Source organism: Lepidothrix coronata, unplaced genomic scaffold, assembly GCF_001604755.1.
Source record: "Lepidothrix coronata isolate B3197 unplaced genomic scaffold, Lepidothrix_coronata-1.0 Scaffold45, whole genome shotgun sequence".
In the NCBI taxonomy this organism is placed as follows: domain Eukaryota; kingdom Metazoa; phylum Chordata; class Aves; order Passeriformes; family Pipridae; genus Lepidothrix; species Lepidothrix coronata.
Window position 1 is genome coordinate 5140492 of NW_016690225.1, and position 23746 is coordinate 5164237.

Genomic DNA, 23746 nt, shown 5'->3' on the forward strand with positions numbered 1-23746 from the left:
TCAATGAGATGTAAACAAAGATGCATAGATTTGCATGTGGAAATCAATGTTTAAATATGTTTTAAAAGACATTTGAGGTTTGACTGTAAGCCAAAGGGAAGTTTGTCTACTGTTCCAAGTCAGCTCTAGTGAAGTAATTTGAAGATGAGAATAATCTATACCCGATGAAGGATCTCTTTGTCTGATTAGTATCCTGAAAGAGGTTTAGACTTCAGGTTTTTGGTTCAGTAACTAGGGCTGAAAGCTTCTGAAATTCAATCATTATATTAGAGGCAGCTAGAACAATGTAGATTTTTATTATTTGTTAATCTTTTCTAATATATGAAGTTTCATTTAAAATAAAAGCCAAAATCCACAAAACCATACATATAGGCTACCTATCAGTATATGCATGTAAACAAATTTTTGCCTCACTCTCACTGCTATTTCAGTATCCAATAACAAATATATTGCCCTTCCTATCCTAAAATGTTCAAAAAATAAGAATCTTGAACTAAGTCTACCATTTAATTTTTCCCCCCTAATAATAGTGTAGCAGTTGTAGTAATAGCAATGATTAATTTGTGAACTATCAGGCTATCAAGTTTTTCTGAAACATAGGGATAGAGGTCAAAAATGTTCAGTTCCTCAGAAATTGCATACTATGCACATTCTGCAAAAAGCAGCAGAAAGTAATAAAAATACAGTTACTACTTCTTCTGTACAGATCTTAAGAAAGAGCAAAAATTGGGCTGCTAAATCTTTTGTACTGATCTGAGAAAAGAAGCAGGAGTGGTGCTGCCTGTTCATTTGCTTGTTGTATTATTTTGCTGATATTACAGGTAACAATGTAAAACCAGTACCTATAAAAAGACCAAAAAAAAAAAAAGAGAAAATACTGGAAAGCATTGGTCAGATTTTTAGCATGAACACCTATGTTTTTATTTTCTTCCCATATGTAGGTCTGATTTATTCATTTGTGCAGTATGTTTTTTCACTTACAGAAGTAACTAGCTGACTGCTCATAGTAACAATATTATTTGATAAAATGCAAGTGTGTTGCTAATTTACCAAAGCAGACACCGTCTTTTAAGTTTTCTTCCCAGGAAGAAAATGTCTACCTTGCAGCCTGGTAAATTTTCACAATTGACCTGCCATTTTCCTCCTAACTTATCTGCTTTCAAATTATTCACCTGTCATGTTAGTTTTCAATATTAAACAATTCTACTCACTTTCTTTCCTAATATCACGTACTTCTTCATGTCTGCTTTTTTAATTACCACCTTTAGCTAAGTGCTATGTCATTTTCATGGGAAGGGGGAATAAAAGGAAACAGAAACAAAAAAGCAAACTGACGTTGCCTAAAGAATTTTGTGTTACTGCCAACAGCTCTTTTAGTTTGCTGACAAATAATTCAAAAGCACTGTTTACACTTCAAACCCAGAAAATACCTAGGATAAATTAGTTCCTACAGAAACTCAAAGGCAGAAAGCTATAGGAAGACCCTTATTTTAAAGGACAGGCATGTTGTAATAGTCTCTTGCTTTACTTAAAATTATATGTATTCCTGTACTCTTATGTTTGATCCCAAACTTTTTCTTTTGCATATTTTAGAATATTACACAGATTTCCACTTACAAATTCTGCCAGATATCCTGTTTTTCACAATTTTTCACAAATGTAAAATTTGCAAAACCTAATTTCTACACTTTAGAACAATTGCCCTTAACATGAGCGTCATGGTACTGCAAATTATTCATTTAGCAGGAAAACCTAGGACCCACAGGCCCACTGATCTACAACCACAGGCCTAGAATCCACAACCACACTGATGGTGCTTTCCAGCTTGAAAAAATTCTGTTTCATAATTCTATTTGTTTCCTGCCATTTAGCCAACTTTCCACTTATTATATGCCTCCACGCCTTAATACTAACTTCCAGTACAGGACACTATAAATTGTTTTCTGAAAAATCAAAGCATATGATGGCCACTGTATATCCTTTGTCTTCCTTGGCAGTGACTGCCTCAAAGAATTCCAGCAAAATACTGAAGCATGACCAGCCCTTCCTGAATTCTGTACAGCTATTCTCAGTCAAGCTGTGTTTTCTAATATTTCCCTATCTGAACCCTGAAATTAGTTTCTGGAGATCTCTTCAAAGTCTTCTGCAGCTTCCTGGCATATATTTGTAAACAGCAGAGAAAAGCAAACTTGTGAGGTTTGCTGAAACTTTTCCATTTCTATGCTCTCCTCAAAATAAGAATGCAAAAATATTAACATTTTTCAATATCCTAAAAAATGTGCATGCTTCATATAGCAAGTCTTTCCCACCTTCACACTGTACTACATAATGATTTACAGAGTGCCAGGCTGTGCAGGTGAAAAGAAGTGGAGGGTTACAGGGCTCAGATAATTTGACTGGGCATGTATGTATTTTGATCACTTGCCCACTCATGTAACTTAGCTTTTTTAATCTCAAAATTACATTCTATACAAAGCTTAAAATCTATTCTGTTTTTAAATTTCAATTTCAAAAATAAATTTTAAATCTTCATAAAAACTATTCGTACTTGTACTCTCAAATTTGGATTTTGCAGTCTGAACCTTGAAAGTTTAATTAGAGGCTTGCTAAATTCTTTCTAGTACTAAACTGGGGATTTTATTTCAAAATTCCTGTTTTCTGGAAAAAGAACTAATAAAAAGTGGTTTCATTTGGCATGTAATCAGTCTCATTCATTTCACTGTGTCCAATAAGGTGGAAATGATTACACAATGTGGTAAAAGTCCTTGGTCCTTGTCAGTCTTGTTTTCTTTAAGTTCGTATTTGATCCCAGTAGTGTAGGGATCAGTTCATATTAATGAATTATGATAGTGATTTGAATTTGATAAAGTTCTATGGGACTACCATGAGATTGTTTCATTTATTGAGGTATCACAGCCAGCCAAAACTCCTCTTTGCCTCTTAGTGTATTCTTTCTCATGTTTGCATATGTGCTATGAAGAAAGACAAACCTATTTCTGTCAACTACACAAGCTTTAAAGGAAAAGATTTCCGTAACACTTCCATTAAAAACTTTCCCTTTCTTACCCATTCTGTACACACAACAAGAGTCAACTGTCAAGGAAACTCGAATCATCTTAGATCAATGGTCTACCTTACCAGGGCCTCTGCAGAAGTTTCCTGATCCATCTTTTTACCCTTCCTTGGAGGTCTGTAATAATTTCCTATAAATGTTTTACTACTTCTTTTAGCTACATTTTGTTTGTCACATTAGCTAACCCACATATGTAATTTTACTCAGAATACCATAATCTCTAACTAGATCTCCACATCACTTCCCATCTTCTGAATTTATCTCTTTGGTCAATTTATACTCTGGTATTTTTGTATTAAACCATTTAACTAAGAGCCAGTCATGTTTCTACTTTAAATGTTTATTGGTTTGTTTTCAAGCATCACTTCATGTTCCTCACATTTTTACACAGATTTTCTTCATAAAAGAAAGTTAACTTCATTTTTCTAGGCAATGCTTTCTATTTGTATTACTCACTTTAGCAACACAAAAAATTACTTAGTCTTTAAAAGATGGCTAATCTCTCTCCCATCTTTCACTACCTATCCTTTTGCTAAAACAACACACATAAAACTGAATACTAAAATTGCAAGACTACTGCCCTGCTAATTTCTTATACAGATACAGCCTGTCTGTTCTAGATGACTTTGGATCAGCCCCAACCAGAAGAAAATATTCTGGGTAGTATAATCCTGCATGGAACAATGTGATCTTTATAAAAAATCACTTACTGAATCACCAGCACCTCCTTCCACTCTTAGGAGATCTCCCATCGAAGCAATGCCTGAATTAGTGCAGAGTGATTTGTGGCTTTCCAGCTGTCATTCATTAATTCTTAGGAAATACAATATACAATGCAATAGTACTCAGCTTGAGGTTGTATTTTGCAATGTCTTAGGAAGAGTGTAATTTGTTTGCTGAATGTTCTTTAAACTTGTTTTCAAACAATCACTGTAGCCTATTGTTTCTATAACCCTCCAAATACATTTCAGTCTTGATGAAATATTGTGTCAGTCACACAGACCCATAAAGGGGGAAGGGTAAGGAATTGTGTCTGTGGAGAGTTTGGGCTATGAAACAGCAGCTGAGTTGAAAACAAGGGTTTTTACTCCAGTGCTTTGCTATTCCTGTATCTTTGGAAGAAAGTACAGGAAAGCCTGACAGCAAGGGCCAGAAGTTACCTGGGCACGCTGATCCACTGGCTTTGGCACTTCACAGCATGGCTGACCTGTAAAAGTTGTCCTGTTTTAGAAGTATTGCTTAACTATAATTCACTGAGTAGCTGTTTTGTTTTGACCTGAGACAAGAGAGGATGTTGTGAGGTGCAGACCACATTGGAGGATCCAAGAGCCTGGGGATCTACCTTTAGAATGAGCCAAGGAGCAGCTTACACAAAGCCAGTCAGAGAGACTGTGTAATGCCTGCTTCATCAAGGACTTTTGGCAAAATCTGTGACAAGTTCAGCTCAGCCAAAACCACTGCACCTTTAGACATGCACTGTAGGAGAACTTGAGCACAAAGGGAAAGTTTTCTTCTGGGTCTCAGGCACCCCTGGCTTCCCAGAAATCTGAGAAAGTTGCATAGGGGTTTCCTTTTAGGTCTTTTGCTCTTTGAATTTACATGTTAATTATCCTAAATTGCATATTAAGTACCTAAGAGCTTTTTTCCCTTTAAGTCAACAAAGTTGATTTCAGCAGTAAATAAGACAGAAGCAAGAGGTAAACTTGAGACAAGAATCACAGCAAATACTGGGGTTAAAAAAACAGCCATTGTTCAGTGTTTAGTAGGCACCATGACAGCAATTACGTTAAGGAAGGATTTAAAAAACAATGCTTCAAGTACTTTTATGGCCAACTCCTCCCATGCTCAGGGGTTTTCATGCTTTTAGCTATTGCATCTGCAACTGAAGCTAACTGTGAAATTAGCAATTTATTTATCCCATGATACATACACACAAAATTGCAACAGTAAAAGTGAGTAAGGGTGAGTGCTGTGAGTAAAAATTAGAACCTTTTTTACAAGATTTTGTCCTTCACTATATAATCAAATACCTGTGGATTCCCATATTGAAACTTTCTTTGTTCCTTCTTGTGGCTTATATCACTAATACTGGTAACACAACTGCTGTTATATCTAAACAGCATAACATGAGCTCTGCCAAAATAACTAAGGACAAAGAAAAGTTTCACCTTCAAAATGGTTGCCTGAATTACAAGGAAGCAGAAGATGCCATTAAATATAAAATAGAACAATAAAGGCCTACAATTTGTAAACAGCTTTTGATTCTGTAACACTTAGTAAAAAGTGGTCTCCTTATGAATACATGTGCACATTAAGGTATTTTTCAAGATTATATCTTTACAAAAACTACATTAGAACCTGTAGTCTCTTTCTTGCATTATGTCCTATTCTGAAAAATATATCAACATAAGAAAAAAAATCTCTTATGCAAATTAACTATTTCTGATTATTTAGCAACAGATATGAAAGCTGATTAAATAAAAGTTGTTGCTAATCTTACTTGGAAGATATAACTGATTAAAAAAAAAGAATAATGAAGGCATGTCAACAGCAGTAAAATTATCTAGACAATTCTGTGTACATAATTACCAATAATCTGAAATCAAGATGTAATTGTGCATTATTCCATTTTTTATCTAGACACCTTTGTGAAATAGAAATTTTAGTTTAGTGGACCACAAACATACAGCTGTTTCTAAGAAAAGTGGAATCTGAAATAGCAGAAAAAATGTATTTTATGTCCCTCTTTCATCTAGTATCAATGGAATGTAGTTTCCACTGTTTCTTAGTGATTTTGTATGAAATTGAAGGTAATAAATAGACAAGGATTGACATTTTCTGGTAAAAGCAACCGGAGTAATACCTATTGACAAGCTGATGTGAGAGCGATACTTTCTGAAAGTTTAGTGAGTGCCTTTTCCTCTTCTAATGATCTTTTTAAGAGCAGCATTTTTTAAAATTGCACATTTGAATTAAACTAAGACTATTAGTATTGTATATATAAAAAGAGAAACTGAGTTACCTGTATGGCTGTGAGGATATTGGCTAATGCCTGGCCATACGTGTCATGACAGTGAACAGCAAGAGCGCTCAGAGGAATTTCTTTCATAACAGCTTCCAACATTTTTTTCATACTTCCAGGAGTCCCCACACCAATTGTATCTCCCAGAGAGATTTCATAACAGCCCATACTGTACAGACGCTTAGATACCTGATTAGAAATAGAAAAACATGAAGAGGTCAAGATAAAAGAATATAAAATATCGTCAAGAATATACATTTAAAAATACATATTTCTGTACAGGTTTCAGGTTTTGACCTACTGAGGTGGATCTATCTATCACACACCCTCTATTCATTCTTGAAAATTGTCATCCGAGAAGATCCCATAGATCCTCTTATTTTAAATTTATAGTTCTGCTTCTGTACGTGGAATAACCAACCAAGCCAAATCCATCAAAAATTTGCTTTTGACTCTCCCACAGAATCCAAGTAAGCAAAATTTTAAAACTACAAATTTTCTGTCAAGTCCTTTCCCAACATTTTTCTCTCTCTGGGGACTCCCCAGCTGTTTGGTTTTCTTCATGTAGTTTTCAGTTTATAAGCTGTGCAGGGTAAAGACCTGCCATTTTGTTTGCTTATTACATGAAGCCAAGCACATGGCCAAACTAAGACAATAAATAATTAACAAGAAGCCTGATTTTGCTTTCTCTTGGTGCTTAAAAAATCAATAAAAACTGAAGTTTTAACATGTTGCAGTCAATATTAATTTTGCTATATTAATTTTGTTTGCTTTTCAGGAAATCAAACACTAAAATACTAACAAAGCAAAACTGCAACTTAATTAACATTCTAGTCCTTAAGCTTTAAAAATTTTCTTAATACCAAACAAAATTGTATACAAATAGATCTTACTTATGTAAGTAGAACCCTAAATATTTCTTTGAGGAGTTTTTTGCACGAGTAAAAGAACTGAGGCCTGGCTTCATAATTTTTGCATGAAGAGAAACATATATTCAGAAGCACAAAATCGTGTTTTCACTGACAATATTGCTTTGGAAATTGAATTCAGGATCTTTCCACCTTATTTTTGTTGAATTTATTTGGAAACATTTCACCTTACTTTCAGCTGCTGAAAATGTTTGTCCCCTTTAGGATTCCCCATTGTGTATTAATGATCCCAAAAGACCACTCCACTGGAACAGAATCCCAGTCTAGATTTTTAGAAATGAAAAAATACAACTCTTTTCCAAGACATCTTCAGTTGCACTGCACTCTGCTGTTAAAGCAATTCAAGGACTGCATCAGTGGGATTGCTGTGAATATGTCTGAGGAAGCTGACAAAGTGCTGCACCAGCAGTCTTGGAAGTGCTGGATTAATATTGCTGTTCACTTAATTCAAAGAACAGCTGAAAAAGAACTTCACATTGTCTGAATTGCCTTGCTTAAGGCTTGGAAGTGCTATGACTATTGCAAATGTAGTAAAACTGTGCTTTAAAGTCAGACTCACTGGTTAATATCAACACAAATTCAATATACATTTTAAGAAGGGGACAATCACCAGATTGCAAAAGGGATTCTGTCACATGGTATATTTCTGTATCATCAACACATGGCAGGCATTTTAACTAGAATACCGCTGTAAGAAAGAACACAATCATCTGCAGTTAGGGGTGGATTACATTCAGCTACTCCCCAAACCTCAGCTTTTCTTTAAGATCAGGGTAAAGGAAGAAGATGGCTTTTTTTTTTTCTCCTGTTCTTTCTAATTCATGATTCTAAGTTTTTCTAGATGAGCGTTTCAGTAATAACTGAGACTATATAAACTGCTAGAAATCATATTCCATTCACTTCTTTTCCATGTTGAGTCCTTAGGTCTTTCAGCCTTCTGAAAACAAAGTTCTGAAAGATGAAAGAAGAGAGGATGAAACTCTGCTAACAAGTTCATCATCACTACTGATGTCAGGATTTAACTTTAAAATGATTCTTACAAAGAGATCTATACTTATTTTCAAGAAGAATGTGCATGCTTGGAAGCTGAATGGGAGTTTTTCAAACTGAATTTTCTACTTTACCATAGTAGGAGGCAGCCCATTAGTTATGTCTTTGTAAGTTTTCAACCTGGATTTTTGGGAGGAGGGTGTGGGAGAAGAGAACACACTGTTTTGTCAGTGTAATTAGGATGTGATTATGAGCTTGCAGCTTTGTTGATTGAATGGTATTGTGTTCTGCACCACTGAGCAGTTTTACTATGCATGAGTCTTGTGCTACTCCCCTTGGGAAAACTGCCCTGACACCAAGCATTGATCAAAGGAGCTCTTCTGTGCAAGGTAGTTAAAAAAAGAAGCCTGTTAAGGAACACAATAACCAATATGTCATCACTGCTCTAACTAAAGCTAACTAACCTTCACATATTAGAACAAATTAATTTAGAAATACTGATTACCTTTCAAATTAGCTACTTTTTTTCAAATATGTGAGTATATGTGGCTGCTGTGGGAGAAGTATTATACCAAGTTGCTTCTGGAATGTATACTAGAGAAGATACAGGAGAAGAGGACCTGAAAACCACCCATGCAGAACATAATATATTAGACAAATGTGGACTTGCTGCTAGGGCTACAAAGTAAAAGACAATTGTTTGGTTATTCTGCTAGATCAACAAAAATAAGTGATTAAGTGTAACAGAGAAGACAAGTCTATCCCTAGGTGGAAGGCCAGTGTGTTCTGCCTTCAGCCTCTTGAATTCTCTCTCCGCTTTCTTTTTTAACATCCATTTCAGCTTTCATACCCTCTTTGCCTTCCTACAAAATTTTACACTTGTGTTTCACTCACCTCCCTGCTGGGAAAAAAAGGCTGCATTAAGACATCTTCTTCCTTATCCTTTATCCTAAAGGGGAAAAGGGGGCAGGAAGGGTGGGTGCAACTTACTCCATCATGGCAGTAGAGCAATTTAAGAAATCATATTGGGGCTGAGTTTTGGCTCATGTATCAATCACATGACACTCACCTGAAGTACATTGTAGCAGAGGCTCTACCAGCTGACAGCTCAGTATGCTTATTCCAGTATAAAATGGATTTAAAAGAAAGAGGTTGTGCTGGGAACCATCTTGGACAACACAGTCTACTGACATATGTGCTAGAGTCTATTTCCTTAAGCATTTCCTACTTACTTTGTAGAGGAAATAGAACATTTTTTTTTCATGACTGATAACAACCAAAATACACTATTTTTCTCATATTTGACTGCACATAGTTGAGTGAGGTTATGCACCCAGTTTTAGCATTAGATATATTTTGTCCTTGTTTTCCTTAATTTTTATCCATTTAAGATCTTTTTATGATTAAGCAGAGAACATGACTTATAGACATTTTAAAATGTATTTTTGATTCATTGAAAAGACAAGCCAGAAGTTCACTCTTACTTCTGCCACTTTAGCTGGTGTGATATTTCCTTCATATGGGCATCCCAGCGCACACGACACATACCTGTAACAGAAAGAACACACAATGATACTTCTGTTTTATATGTATATATCTACCAAATGCATGTATTCATCCATGTGACATTTAAAAATGGGTTAAATATAATTTTTATCATTTAAGACAGTCAATGCAGAACAAAGATTTGAATGAAAAGTTAAAATTACATCAGAAGAAAATAGTAGGTTTGTTAATTTTCCTTTTAAATCACAGAACAGAGATTTATAGCTTTATTTACACCCAATGTATGTCACAGGTTGTAAAGGACTGGCAATGAAGCCAAGTTAATGATGCTGCAGGAGACTTCATTTTTCTTGGTATTTCCTTATGAAGTTGCAAGAGTCAGCTCAAGCTTTGCCTTGCCTAGCCCACAGAAGGCATTCAGAGGAAGATACCACTTTCTTCCTTGTACTAGCTACTCAAATCAGAGAAAGCAACACATGGACGCAAACAACTTTTAACAACCCCACCATCTCATAAGTCATCAGAACTGTGGTGAATGAGGTAGTTTCCACCCTCTATCTCTGTACTGGCATCTCTGTCCCATTGCCCCAGAAGAATTATAGCTCCATTGCAAACTGCAATTTAGGTAGGCCTTGGGATAAGAAGAAACTGAGAAGCCAAACCATGTCCCTCAGCAGCTATTGGCTCCATAAAGCACAGAAATTGAAAGCCACAACCAAACTTCCATTGTTCAGCTCTAATGCTCTTTTAGCATAGGATTTGGTTTAAATTTCCCCTTTTTAATGACAATTAAGAGCCATGAAATTCTAATTAAACTTCTAATTATTTATCTTAAATTTATGAGGAATACAATTAAACTAACCAGAAACAGCCAGTCAAAATCAAAAGTGAGACTCTAAAAAGATTTACAACAGATTCAGAGGCAGGCAGAGTCCCAGTGGGAGGTTGCTTAATTGCTTTATAGAAGACCAAGAGCCTTCATCGATCTCCTGTCATTCCCTTTTGCTCAACACTGAAGGATATAATGTAAAATTATACACTGTATAATGCAAAAGGGATTGAACAGATGCCAGTTTGTATGTAGTCAAGGTTTGCAGGATGAAGGATGTATTGTTTCTTTGCAGTTGAAGGAGGAAGTGGTTGATGTGAAATTAGGCAAAAACAAATTGTGAAAAAAAGTCCATATTTTAATGCATAGAACATATTACGTCCCTTATATGAAAGTATGATCTTGGCACACTAGAAATAGCAGCAAGAGTGAAACAAACCTTGAATCTAAACAGAACTTGATTAGCCCTGACAAAGAAATGGAAATTAATTTTGTTTCCATGAAAGTGGTTGGGTCCATTACATCTTGCTCATAATTTTAGTCCAGATGCCTACTAGGCATGATTTCAATTATCAGTATGTCATTATGAAAACCAGCTTTTTTGAAACTTGGCCACAGAATTCATTAGATATCAGCCCCAATTATAGATGCCACTGTTTAAGTTTCAAAATTATGAATTTTCTTATCTACATTAAAGTCAAAAAAGTAGCTACTGTAAACAGTTAAACACTGCCCCAATTTTCAGTGACACATAACTCAAAAGCAATTCAGGATAATTTCCTTATTATTTTTTTATGCATACAAAGTTTTTCAAATTAAACTAAGCATGAAAAATTTCAGTCCCAAAGGATTGCTTTTTACATAATACTACAGTGCCTAGAGCTAGCGAATACATACACTTACTGAAATTATTTTCAAAATTAGCCACACCACTTTTTTATGAAGTGATCAAGAACAGTCCTAAATACTAAGTAAATGCAAAACATACAGTACATATGTGCACATGTTCCCTTTATTTACATATATCTTTACAGGTTTCTAATGGCTACATATGTCAGATCAAGAAGACATGCATTTGGTAGTGATAATGTGGCATGAATGACATCTGGAATGGAGTAGGGCAAACAAAAGCAAAAGCAGACCAAAAGGTATCTAGAGAACAAGGGAATACTCCCTGTGGTTCACACCAGCGAGCAGATTGCCTGAGCTCACATAATTCAGCTGGGCCTGCTGGGGTATGAAAGTATGTGGTGACCTGAGAAATCTGCCTACTACAATACACAAATCTGTTTGAGATTATGAACTTCCCGCATACTTACACCATTGTGACTAGACTTACATTTTAAACAAGGAAAATATGATAGATATATCTGGGCATCTAATATTCAATATTAAACTGGAGAAAATAAGGATCACTGAAAGAATTTGACAGGAAAAGAACTTCCTATCAGAGAGACAACAAAGTCCTGTGGACAGTGAAAGAACAATTCTTCAGTAGAGTTCATCAAGAATGATCTTGGCAGAATTTTATCTAACATTTTCATTTAATGAATTGGAATAAAAAGTAGAAACGTGGTGATAACATTAAATTTTTTGGCACTGTCAATAAAAAACAAACAAAAAAACCCACTGAGATTCCACTGAGAACGGACAGAAGCAATAGAAAAGGGACTCAGTTGATGGCAATGACAGAGAAAATGAAATGCTCAAAATGATGAATGCGCTCCAGACATATATCAGGATAAGCATTTTTAATAGAGGACATTATAAAATATAAAGTCCTTTTGACAAGATCTTACCGTATTGTTATTGGAAATAAGAGATAAAATTTGAGCCATTTGTAGAAAAGTTCATACAAGCTGGAGCATATGCAAGCAAGGGCTGAGTAAAACTCAGGGATACAGAGAGCCTAGCATACCAAAAGAGAAAATACATGTCTGTGTGAAAGAGGGAAGATAATCATATGTCTGGTCTGAGTATTTGCCAAGACATCTACAGTGAAGGCAGCGCTGAGTGGGATGCTTTGTAATTGCATTTGTGTGCTTCCAAATTAATAAGCAAGAGTGTGAGGAAATAAGTTTCACAAGGGAGGTAGATCTGTTATCTACAGATATGTTTGGCTGCTACATTTTTTTTTTCAGTATGAAATAACCCATAAGGCATCAAACCCACAAGAGAACACAACCAAAGCAGAGCCCCAGGACCTCCACCCACACGCTTCCAAAATGGGAGACAACTTTGAAGATTCCAAAATGGGAGACAACTTTGAAGAACATGCTGAAGAACTGCTTAGAAAGAAGAAAATTACCAAAACAGATCCATGGAGAGAAACAGACAATAAAAATTTAAAGAATAGTCTGGTCAACTGCAGCAAACACTACTGACAAGTCAAAAAGAATGAGGAAAGACTACTGTTTCCGAGATCTTGTCATCAGGGAGTTTGGTGAGAGCTGTTGCAGTTGCAAGCAAGGAACAGAAGCCAAAGTGTAGGAGTTATAGGAGAGAATCACAGAAGAGGGTCCCCAGACAGTAATTATAAACAGCGCCTTCAATGAGTTTAGGAATAAAGAAGAGATAGGCAATGAGATACAATATGAAGAACCAAGTAGGGTCAAAGGTGCAAGTTTTAAGAGGCAAATGCTTGCTTATATTGCAAGTGGAAAAGAGCCAGAGGACAGTGAGAAGTTAAGAAAGAGAATAAGGGAGGGAAGAAATAGGAGGAAGAACAGAACATGGGGTCACTGGGGCAAGTGGAAGGGGTACAGGGAAAGTAGACAAGAAACTTCTGCTGCTCTGACAGTAGAGGAGAAAGGATCAGGGGAGGGGAGAGAGAAGAGAGTGACAGAAGGAAAAGGATACTGTATCTATTTTTCTTAGAGGAAAAAGCAAGATCCTACATGAAGAAAAGCAGCAGAGGAAAAAAGAAGAGTTTGAGCAATAAGTTGCAGAAGCAACTGGGATTTAATTTGGGAATTCAATTAAGTTGGAAAATACAGCTGTTTTCTAGAAAGATAGAAGGACTGAAAGAAAAAAATACAGTGTAATGAAAAAGACTATCCTAATCTCAGGATATTCACCAGAGACACTCCACAGTATGAGAGCAGAAGCAAACTGGGAGTTCACAAAGCAGATTCTGCAATGGAAGTGTTTAATTCTAAGTATGTGCTTAAATCTCTGCTGAATCAAGGCCAGATGTAGCTTAACTACATCTTCAGCATGCCATCAAGAAAAGAGCCCATTAAACCAGCGGTGGAAAGAAGGACCTGCAAGCGAACATATCTATACAGCTGCTTTAGAAACACATGGGTAAATGATGTTTTGTGAAATCAGAATTTCTCCCTTTAATAAAAAGTGATAAAAAGAATTTTTCTACTTGTTTCACCTGGCAGAGTTTACCCAGTCTCTTGCCTGTTCTACAGATTTCACTGCAGGTGAGGATCATTTGGTCTTCTACTGAATTGTTTTCTGTGCACATAAAAATAAAAAAATAGACAACTTTACTGCATAATATTTTGCACAAAAATGCTGAACAGCCTCTGGGGATGAAGAGAGAGAAGGAAGAGGAAGAGAGTTTTCAATTTCTTCCAGTAAGCCGAAACCAAATTGCAATGGTCCAGAAATGGTATGGACAGTATAAGGTCCCCACAATCAAGGTCACTAGGAATGGTGATAATCACCACACCAGCCCAATGCCTATGAAGAGAAGAATATAAAATCTCAAACAGGGTAAATGAGCAAACTTTTCTTAACTAAAGGGTGTTAAAAGGAAAATGAATCCAAGCAGAAACTGAACTCCATGTTGTAATCAGCCCTTTGTCAGCTTGTTTCAGCAAGAGTTCCAGAGCCAGATCCACAGCTGCTACCACAGCTGGAGGCATGGAGCCTCCTGAGAAGCCAGTTGCAGACTCAGATGCTGCTGTTTCCTGTTTATTATTATAGTGTAAGTTTGCATATAATTTACCATGTTCACTGCAGATGTATTTATTTTTATTGGATGTTTGTGCTAAAATGTATATGCATCTCATTTGGTGAATTCATAATATCGCGGTTGATATATTCTGTCTCTGTGCAAAGCAACCCATCAGTTGAAAACAGGCAATCCTTACAAGGAAGAGAAGAGAGCAACTAGAAACAGAATCTCCAAGCCAAGTCCAACATGTGTAAATAAGGCCAGGATTTTTTCCCCACATTTGAGTTTAAAAAGAAAAAAAAAAAGAAAGAACCTCTCCATGTATTTAGTACCCAGTTACAAGTAATATATATGCTATTCACAGTGAATACTAGAGTAAAAAATATTTGTTACTATTTTTAGAATGCCTAGAAAACACTGTTAAATTGTGAACTATGTTCTAGAAAATAACTACTTCTCTAAAAACATAACCAAACAGCTACAATAATGAAAGGCCACTTTACCATTTGATTTTTTAATAAATACCTCAAGTTATCCATGGAGTAATACATAACATACTAGCAAAGATATTGTATTGTAACCTCATAATTTCATACTAACATTTCAAATCTGACTTATTCTCTTTAAGAAGAAACGGGCAAGAAATGTATCCCTCCTTTTTTTCTTTTTTTTAAACAGCTTTTCTGGCCCAGTAATAATATTTTCTCTCTGCAGGTACAAAACCAACAGGTAAAAGTTGATATAGCGTTACTCCTAAACCTCCCCCCTTACATAGTGCAATCATCCAGTATGACAGAGTTAGTACAATGGCTCCAACAACCTTTTCTTAACCTGTTCCCAGTACAGAGAAACGTACCAACTCCCCACATCCCAGCAATCTCTGCCTTCATAAACTTCTCCAAGGGACTGTGACCAGCTGGCTTAATACTTTGTAACCCTGTAGGTTTGTTTACCATTCACATACTAAACTGTGTTGCTTCCAAGTCTATTAAATGTTCATCTACATTTTGTTGTTCCCATAACCTCAAATATAGGCTCACTTATAGTGACACGAAGGTTTTACTATCTAGAGAAAGGATAATGGGCATAAATCATCCTATTATCAATATAACTGTGACTGTGCTAAACTACACAGTGTAGTCTTAAAAATGGGCATTTTAAAGCAATGTGAAAAAACACATGTATTCTAGCCATAAGTATTCCAGAATACCAGCAAACACAAGTTCAAGTGTCTGTATTCATAAAACACACACTGCTTTGAATTGTATTGATTTTTGTAATACTGAATTGTTGGAGTTTATGTTACGGTACTTCTCATTACTTATAAAAAAATACAGTATTGTAAGGCCATATAAATATCTTAAGTTATTTAGGAGGAACTGTAACAAAAGAAAACATAATATTGTTGAACCGAATTATAAAGATCAGATGGTCTTGATAATCAGAAGTTTTAGACAATTAACATGTTTCTTTATAAACAAAACAGACATCATTATTAGTTTCTGAAATCGCTTGTCATAAAGTATATTAAAATAGAAATAATGTATTCTTCCACATTTTTTTTGCAAATAAATCACCAAGGAATTACATATATTGTAACCGGTAAGCTTTATTACAGCATAATATAAATGGTAATAATAGTAATATTGCACACAATAGTTTGTTTGGCATCTGTCACAGAAAAACATATTGCTATATTTCAAGTATATCAACCAGTATTTGAATTCTATACAAACACAGGTGTAAGTCAAATATTGATAAATTTCAAAATGTTTTTATGTACTGTGAACTTCACCATTCCTAAAGACATAGGGCATAAACAAAGGAATTACATACACCAGTTCAGAATTAATGTGTGATTACATAGGCTTTCACAAAGCAGCAGCTTTGTAAGGAAATGCTTCTAGAGTTATTTTACAGCAATCATTTGCATCTGTTTTCACACTGAGTCTCTAAACATTTGCACAAATGGCCTTAGAAGAGCTATTCACATGAAAAATTTTCAGGTCTGGGACATAAATACAGCTTTTAGTTGCTAATCACGGAGAAGTGTTTTTTTAGTAGAAGAAAAAAAATTACAACCTTTAAGGCTTATATCCCCTGTTCATTTTTATTAGGACTAAGACAGTTCTATACAGAACTGAATGTTTCAGAGGGAGATAGTTTGATTTTATTTCAATGTCGAAGGACACAAAGTAGGTTGTGAGGTACCATTCGTTGAAAAGGAGGAAATGCAAGTCCTTACTTCCTTACTGTTCTATTGTACCAATTTCAATTAATTCCTGTGTCTTTTTAAATTTTGGAATAAATTAACTTGGAAGAATCTAGTATAATCAGAATTTACTTGACATTTTCTTCATATGTACAATAATGACATATTTAACTTAAACGACAAACCAAGCAACTACTTGCAATTACCATTTGCCACCAATGTTTATCAATCCTGGCTATTTGACTTAATTTTTAACCACAGTAACTTGTGATATTTTTAATAGTATCTGAATTATGCATTAAAAGATGCAAATTTAAAACCAGCATTATTTTGTGTTACTTCACATGCAAGACATGCATAGTAGTAATTTGGTGACCACACAGTTCACAACTGATTTGGCTCAGTGTCTTCACAGAATGTGTCCAAGATGTTAAGTTTTTATGCATGTACAAAAAAATAAAAATAAAACCCCCTTATGATGCTAATAAATAGTCTAACTTCTAAGACCATACGCAACATTTCAACTCTTCATAAACATTTGGACTAATTTAGTAAACATTTTGAAAACAGTGGACTGTGCTACAGTTTTTAAATGTGACAGCTGACGGCATAAATTTTCTGGATGATGATCGAGTCAATGTTAGTGCAGCTGTAGTAACAGTAAGACATGCAAAAGCCTAAAGTTTAGTTTCAACTGCTTCAGTGCATTTTTCATAAGATTCAAGGATTGCCAATGATTTATGCTCACTGCATAAATTTTAAATTGCCAGTAAAAATAGGAAATAAAATTTGAACCCCTTAAAATTATTTTTGGAAGTATTTTTCAACTGCACAAATAAGGGGTTAGGGCAAGGCACTAAATTATCCATTTCCTGCAAATAAATAATGCTTTAAACAATAATACTGTTTTAGAACGGAAACAATCTCTGTATTGAAATGAATACAAATACAATTTATGCATATTAATATTTTTATTACTTAAGTAATTATATAAAAATATTTAGCCTACAAAATTTATATTAGAAGCCAAAACGTGTAGTCCTGGGATCTTGCTTGAGGAAAGGCTGCAGGTTTTGGCCATGGTTCTTTAAATTAGCCAGTCTCTAAAAGGGTGATTAAAACCAAAGTCCACAGAGTACAAATCCTTGTCCTTAAAGTCCACAGCTTCATTTTCTGTTACCTTGCAGCACAAAGCCTATTTCTTCTATCTGTTGTAATTTACACAAATTAAAAGGTCCTAATCCTCAGCCTACGCACAGGCTGGGATTCATCTGTTCTTACTTCTGATATCAAAGATAATTACCTACAGCCTATGCCATCTATAGAATGACCAGCATCGGATAGGACCTAAGCTCCTTTAGTCAGAAGGATGGATCATCCAGAGAGTGTTTCATCTTATCCTAAGGCAAGTACTTTAAAAAGCACATACAGTGAACCACAGCCTGAAGGCTGCCTAATTCCCTATAGGTACTACAGGAAGATTTAGGATGACAAGCTCAGGCTTGTGTGGTGATCTGCCTCATGTTACATCAATAGTTGTAAACAATATATAACTACTTACAGTAAATAGAAGCCACACAACAAAATAAAACCTGAAACTAACCTTCTTGCAATTAAATAACAACCAGTCGAACCATGAGCACCTATTCAAAATACTGAATGTCAAGAACAACTTGCCACAAAGCCTTGACTGTCTCAGCATTTAGAGAATTTTGCATGGAATGGGATACCAAAATCCCATTTATTTTATCTGTCACTAAAAGCAGCTTCTTTAGCGATCGATGAGGAGGTTTAGAGACACAGCAACACGACCAATGTGATCAAAGCAATGTCCAATTTATTATTTAAATCAGTTAACTTTTATACAGTTTAGTTTGCTCAGGGTACATGCTCACAAGATGATTGGATAGCTCAGTCTGTGCATGCGTCTCATGCTCTCAGTTTATTGGATCTGAGGCTCTGTCCATGCGACCTGAAATCATTCTTGGCATAGAAACCTCTTTCTAATTAATTTGCTTTTAGGGGTTTTTCCTAGATCTGCAGGTGTACTTTTATCTCTAGGCTCTCAAGGTTTTCTTACTATAAACATATTATGTTCTCAAACCTTATAATTAGACGCACAGCTAACAAGTATAAGCATCACATATTTTCACACAGTCTATAAGTATAAACAATACACGCTTGTCACTTCCATGGCAAGCAAGGCCTACAGAGTGCAGGAAAAATTGTTCAGAGAAATCTCTCTGTTCCGGTGACATTTAGCAACAGCTAAATATGGGATTATAGATCATAGGCCTTAATAGTTAATTTGTTTTTGATTGCTTTATTTCCAGGAAAAAGTCACCTTGGTTTCCGTGAAATCTCATTTTAAGTTTTTACTTTCTGATTATCTTTTCACACCTTTTTTCATTGAGGAAAAGAAGCCCAGTGTTTTATCTCAATAAATACAATGTAAAACTTCAGAAGTCTTCTACATGTACTGCAATTTTTGGGAGGTAATGAACTACTTTCTTTCAAGTACTAATGAAATCCCTATAGTAGTGTAAGCTTTTGTTGGCTGTTACTATCAGAGAAGATCATGGTTTAGTTTTCTAGAATTAAGCTGGAAATGACAGTCTGCTCCATAATCTCTCTTCTCACAAGAAGCTGCAATGTTGTAAACAGATTTACTCACTTCCTGGATTTGCCATTCAAAATTGATGCTTCTTCTTTATGCGTATTTTTTCATTTTTTAACTAATTAAAAGTTTTAAGTCCACCTTCTAGAGCTCTGTTCAACTGCTGAGAGATCTACTATTAAAAAAAAAAGTTCTTCTGAATTCTGTATTTCTATATTCAATATTCTGCTATTTTTTTTCATCAGAATTCTACTCAACAAAAGACAGTACAGTGGAGCTTAAAAGAAAGTAGTGAAGTAGATGGACACTAACCAATCCCTTTTTATTATTATTCCTGAGCAATCATTCTGTCTCAATGTGTCCCAGGGATTCCTGTAACTCTGCAACCCATGAGGAGTTCATCTGAATGAGTAAGAACAGGCAGGAACAAGAATCAATACTTGGCAATTATTCTCTTGAAAACATATCAGTCTAGACTCTAATCCATAGCAATATTTTATTCCTCATTAATTATTATTTTGCCTCCTCAAAATCTCCCTGGGAGGAATTTTTTAAAAGAGTACTCAAAGTCCAAATGTATGGTGTTAACCAGTTCTCTTTTATCTTCTAACTTATTAGCATGTTCAAAACATTCTTTTCAATATTTTCATATACTGAAATTCATGTTCAATGTATACTCAGAATTATCTCAGTTAGAGTTTGTTGTTATTAAATAAGGCTCCATATTCTGCAATTTAGATTCTCAGCAGGTTTTTAGCAGATTGGCTACTTCATTATTGAGTTATAATAGATCCCCCTGGAAAAATATCAGCAGTTCTCTCCTAAACTTTTTGTTTTGTTGAAGTGTAGCATTAGTCCATCATCTTATCTCCTAATGCCTAAATCTCTAATTTTCACTGGATAAAGTAATTCTCAAGCTAATATCATGTGATGAAGATACATGTAACATTCACATAAATGTAGCTTATCTTCAATATACTTATCCTCTCTATTTAGGTTCTTTACTTGGGTATAATCCCATAAATTTAATGATTCAGTCAATGGCTTCTTACTTCTGAATGATTCACTTTTCTTAGACATGTAAGCCTAAGGAAGAAAGTTATAGCTGGAGTGCACTTTACATAATATTCATTCACAACTTTGATCACTTTGCAGTCTATGTGATACTAAGCAGTTCACAGTTGAAGTGTTCAGTAACACACTGCATCTTGCGTGACAGACTCAATAAAATTGTTCTGCATGTACTGTATGAAATTTGCCTTACACTTGTGCTGAGGAGCCTGAATCTCAGTGGGAGCACTTCAAGGCATGGAGAGACATTTACAGCACCTGAAGAAACTCCATTTCATGGACTTGCTTGTCTATACCTAGCTTTGAGCACTGTTTGATGTATTTTCCCCACTTGGCTGTACTAATCCCATTAGTTTGTATGGTCCCGGACTTGCCCGGGCTTGCCCAAGGTTGTTTTCCCGCCAAAGGTTGTTTACCCCCTGACTTTCCCGCTCATCCTGCACTGATTGGCCAAAGAGTGCCGCAGTACGGGGTGGGTCCCCATTGGCTCCTGACACTCAGCTCCTCCCAAGTTCCTCCTCCTTTCCTGTGTTCACCTATCCTGCTGTACCCAGAGATGCCAATCTCATACTCCTCCCCTGTTACCGAGCCTTCCTGACCCAAACCCTATATAAGTCCCTGCTCTACCTTAATAAAGGGCCATTGCACCCCAACCTTCTACCTTGTCGGACTCCTTTGTGCAGTGTTGCGGTCCTACTCCCTCACTCACTGGACCGTGGCATACGGCGCCCAGGCCGTGGGGCAAGGTAGAACGTCCTTCATATTGAAGGAACTTCCTTGTGCTCACCAGGGCTCAGGTGACACCTGGAGAGGTGATCACCGCACCGGTCCTCCTTGGCTGAACAGCAGACTGCGGACGCGGGTCTTTGCATCAGGCAGGTGAGCAGCCGGGGACATCCCTACTCCCATCCCTATCTCCAATCCCCTTAAGAGGGGAACTGCTACAGCAATGACAGCTCATCAGAAGTCGATATAACAACAGAATGGGAAGCCACGTACCCCGGTCCAGCAATTAAACACGGCCCAAGAAAACAGATTAGCGATCTGCTCGCCACCACCTCTGGCAGTGCTGGGCTGGACCTGGCCTCCAGAGAGCCAGTAACTTTAACATCTACTGCCGTAGTGTTGCTCCCCACAGGAGTTTGGGGACCCCTAGGCCCAGGAGTCCATGCCCTTCTTATCAGACAATCGTCAACCACCAGGATGGGTTTGTCTTACCTGGAGTGATTGACTCTGACTCTCATAGTGAGATCCAAATCATGGCATGGACCCCAGCGCCTCCCTGTTACATACCTGAGGGACAACGGCTTGCCTAGCTAATCCCCTTTTGCAGCGTGTCACTGGCTGGGGAGGGAGAAAGGGGCTCGGGGGCTTTCGGGAGCACAGGTGAGCCTCAAATACTCTGAGCAAAAACTATTTCTGTGGCACAACCAATGATTACTTATCAGATAGACGGATGCAGATTCAAAGGCTTGGTGGACACAGGAGCAGACGTTACTATTGTCAAAGACACTGAGTGGCCAGCTGACTGGCCCACTGTATTTCCTGCTTCGTCTCTCCAAGGGATTGGAGGCACGTAGAGCCTAAGCAGAGTGCACAAATACGCACAGTGTTGGGGCCAGAGGGACAGGTTGCCAAGATAGCTCCTTTTTTTTGCTCCTATTCCATGCACTTTGCGGGGAAGAGATGTGCTAGGCCAATTTGGCACTGTCATGCAAATTGCAACTACAGATGCTCAGGATTTTCACTGAGGGCCTTTAACCAGCTGTTCCAAGGACAAATTAAGCTGACATGGAAAACTCATGACCCTATATGGGTAAATCAATGGCCCCTGAAAAGGGAATGGCTTGTTCACCTAAGAGACCTAGTCTAAGAGCAACTAGATGCAGGACACATAGTGCCAAGCTCCAGTCCATGGAACAGTCCAGTGTTCTGCATTCCAAAGAAAAGTGGCAGATGGCGGATGCTGCATGACCTAAGAGCAGTTAACTCAGTCATAGAATTAATGGGAGCATTACAACCAGGACTCCCCTCACCTGCTATGCTTCCAGCAGAATGGCTTTTAATGGTAATTGACTTAAAGGACTGTTTTTTCACCATTTTCCTACACCCTGATGATGCACCACCCCTTGGTTTCTCCATCCCTGCTTTAAACCATGCAGAGCCCATGCAGAGGTACCACTGGGTTGTTTTGCCTCAGGGGATGCGTAACAGTCCGACGATTTGTCAGACTGCAGTGGCAAAGGCTACCCACCCTGTCAGAAAGCTTCACCCCTCAGCAATTATTTACCATTACATGGATGACATCTTAGTCGCCATGGCCAAAGAGACTGAGTTACAAACTGTTATAACTGCTCTGACTAATGTTGTCCAAGAAGCAGGGTTGCAGGTCAGTCCAGAGAAGATCCAACGCTCTCAAACCTGGACCTACCTTGGATGGAGGATCATGCAGCAAGAAATCTCACCCCAGTCACTGACAATTAAGATAAAGGACATTTTAACCTTAAATGACTTGCAGAAATTTTTAGGAGCCATCAACTGGTTAAGGCCTATCTTAGGCTTGACCACAGAGGAACTGCACCCCCTCTTTGAGCTGCTGAAAGGTGATCCAGACTTAACATCTAGTCTGTCCTTGACCACAGAGGCAAAGCAGGCATTAAAGACATGTTCTCAGGCAATCGAGAGCAGACAAAGCAGAAGGAGAAACCCTGAACTTCACACCTGCCTTGCACTTGTTCCTAGCAGGTTCCAGCCATTTGCAGTTTTGTTTCAGTGGGACCAGGCTGAATCAGATCCACTGAGGATCCTGGAGTGGCTGTTTCTGCCCCACTCACCACCAAAGACTGTGTGGACAATTAATGAAATTTTTGTTAAGCTTGTCATTAAAGGCAGAGGACATCTACAGGAGTTGGATGGACAGGATCCAGCGACCATCTACATCCCAGCGATGAAGGACAACCTTGACTGGCTACTGGCTGAAGATGCAGGATTCCAGGCAGCCTTGGCAGGCTATGACGGTGACATTTCCACTCACTATTCTAAACACAGACTTTGGGCAGAAATGGGTAACCTACCCTTAAAAGCCACATGCAGATGCCAACACCAGCCAGTAAAAGGCCTCGCGGTTTTTACCGATGCATCTGGACAGTCCAAAAAGGCTGTATTGACGTGGGTAAACCCTGCCACAGGACAGTGGGAAAAGGAGGTACAGTGAGGAGGATCATCGAACTGACTGGGAACTATTCAAGACCTGGAGGGACTTGTATGGGGCCTGAAAAGACTATTACTCCACGGACTTTCTCGTTATCCCCCAGCATTATACCAAGTTTAATGTACTCCCATGTTAATTCCCCTTGGTTTATACTGTTCAGGGCTTGCCTGGACTTGCCTTCACATTTTTCCAGCCATAAGTTGTTTACTCCCTTGTTCTCCCCCAGTTTTCCCGCTTATCTCTCACTGATTGGCTGATGGATGCCACAGTGCAGAGTGAGCTCCCATTGGTCCTTTCCCCTGGATACTCCAAAGTTCCACCCATCTTTCTCCTATTCCCCAATCCCATTCTGCCCTGAGTTGTCAATCCCATGCTC

The 23746-nt window shown here is 37.3% G+C and overlaps 1 protein-coding gene across 3 annotated transcripts in view; it reads right to left on the minus strand.

Annotated features, from left to right (window-relative positions):
* HMGCLL1 (3-hydroxymethyl-3-methylglutaryl-CoA lyase like 1) overlaps positions 1 to 23746 on the minus strand; it is a 71496-nt gene that overhangs the window by 18277 nt on the left and 29473 nt on the right. For 2 of the 3 annotated variants that reach the window (XM_017814586.1, XM_017814588.1), the window contains exons 6-7: positions 9499 to 9562; positions 6096 to 6284 (exon numbers count right to left, since the gene is read on the minus strand). In XM_017814586.1, the coding sequence (XP_017670075.1) occupies positions 6096 to 6284; positions 9499 to 9562 (253 nt within the window). Of the gene's footprint in view, positions 1 to 4233; positions 4281 to 6095; positions 6285 to 9498; positions 9563 to 23746 lie in introns of all 3 variants that reach the window. The other variant, XM_017814587.1, reaches the window with a different exon arrangement.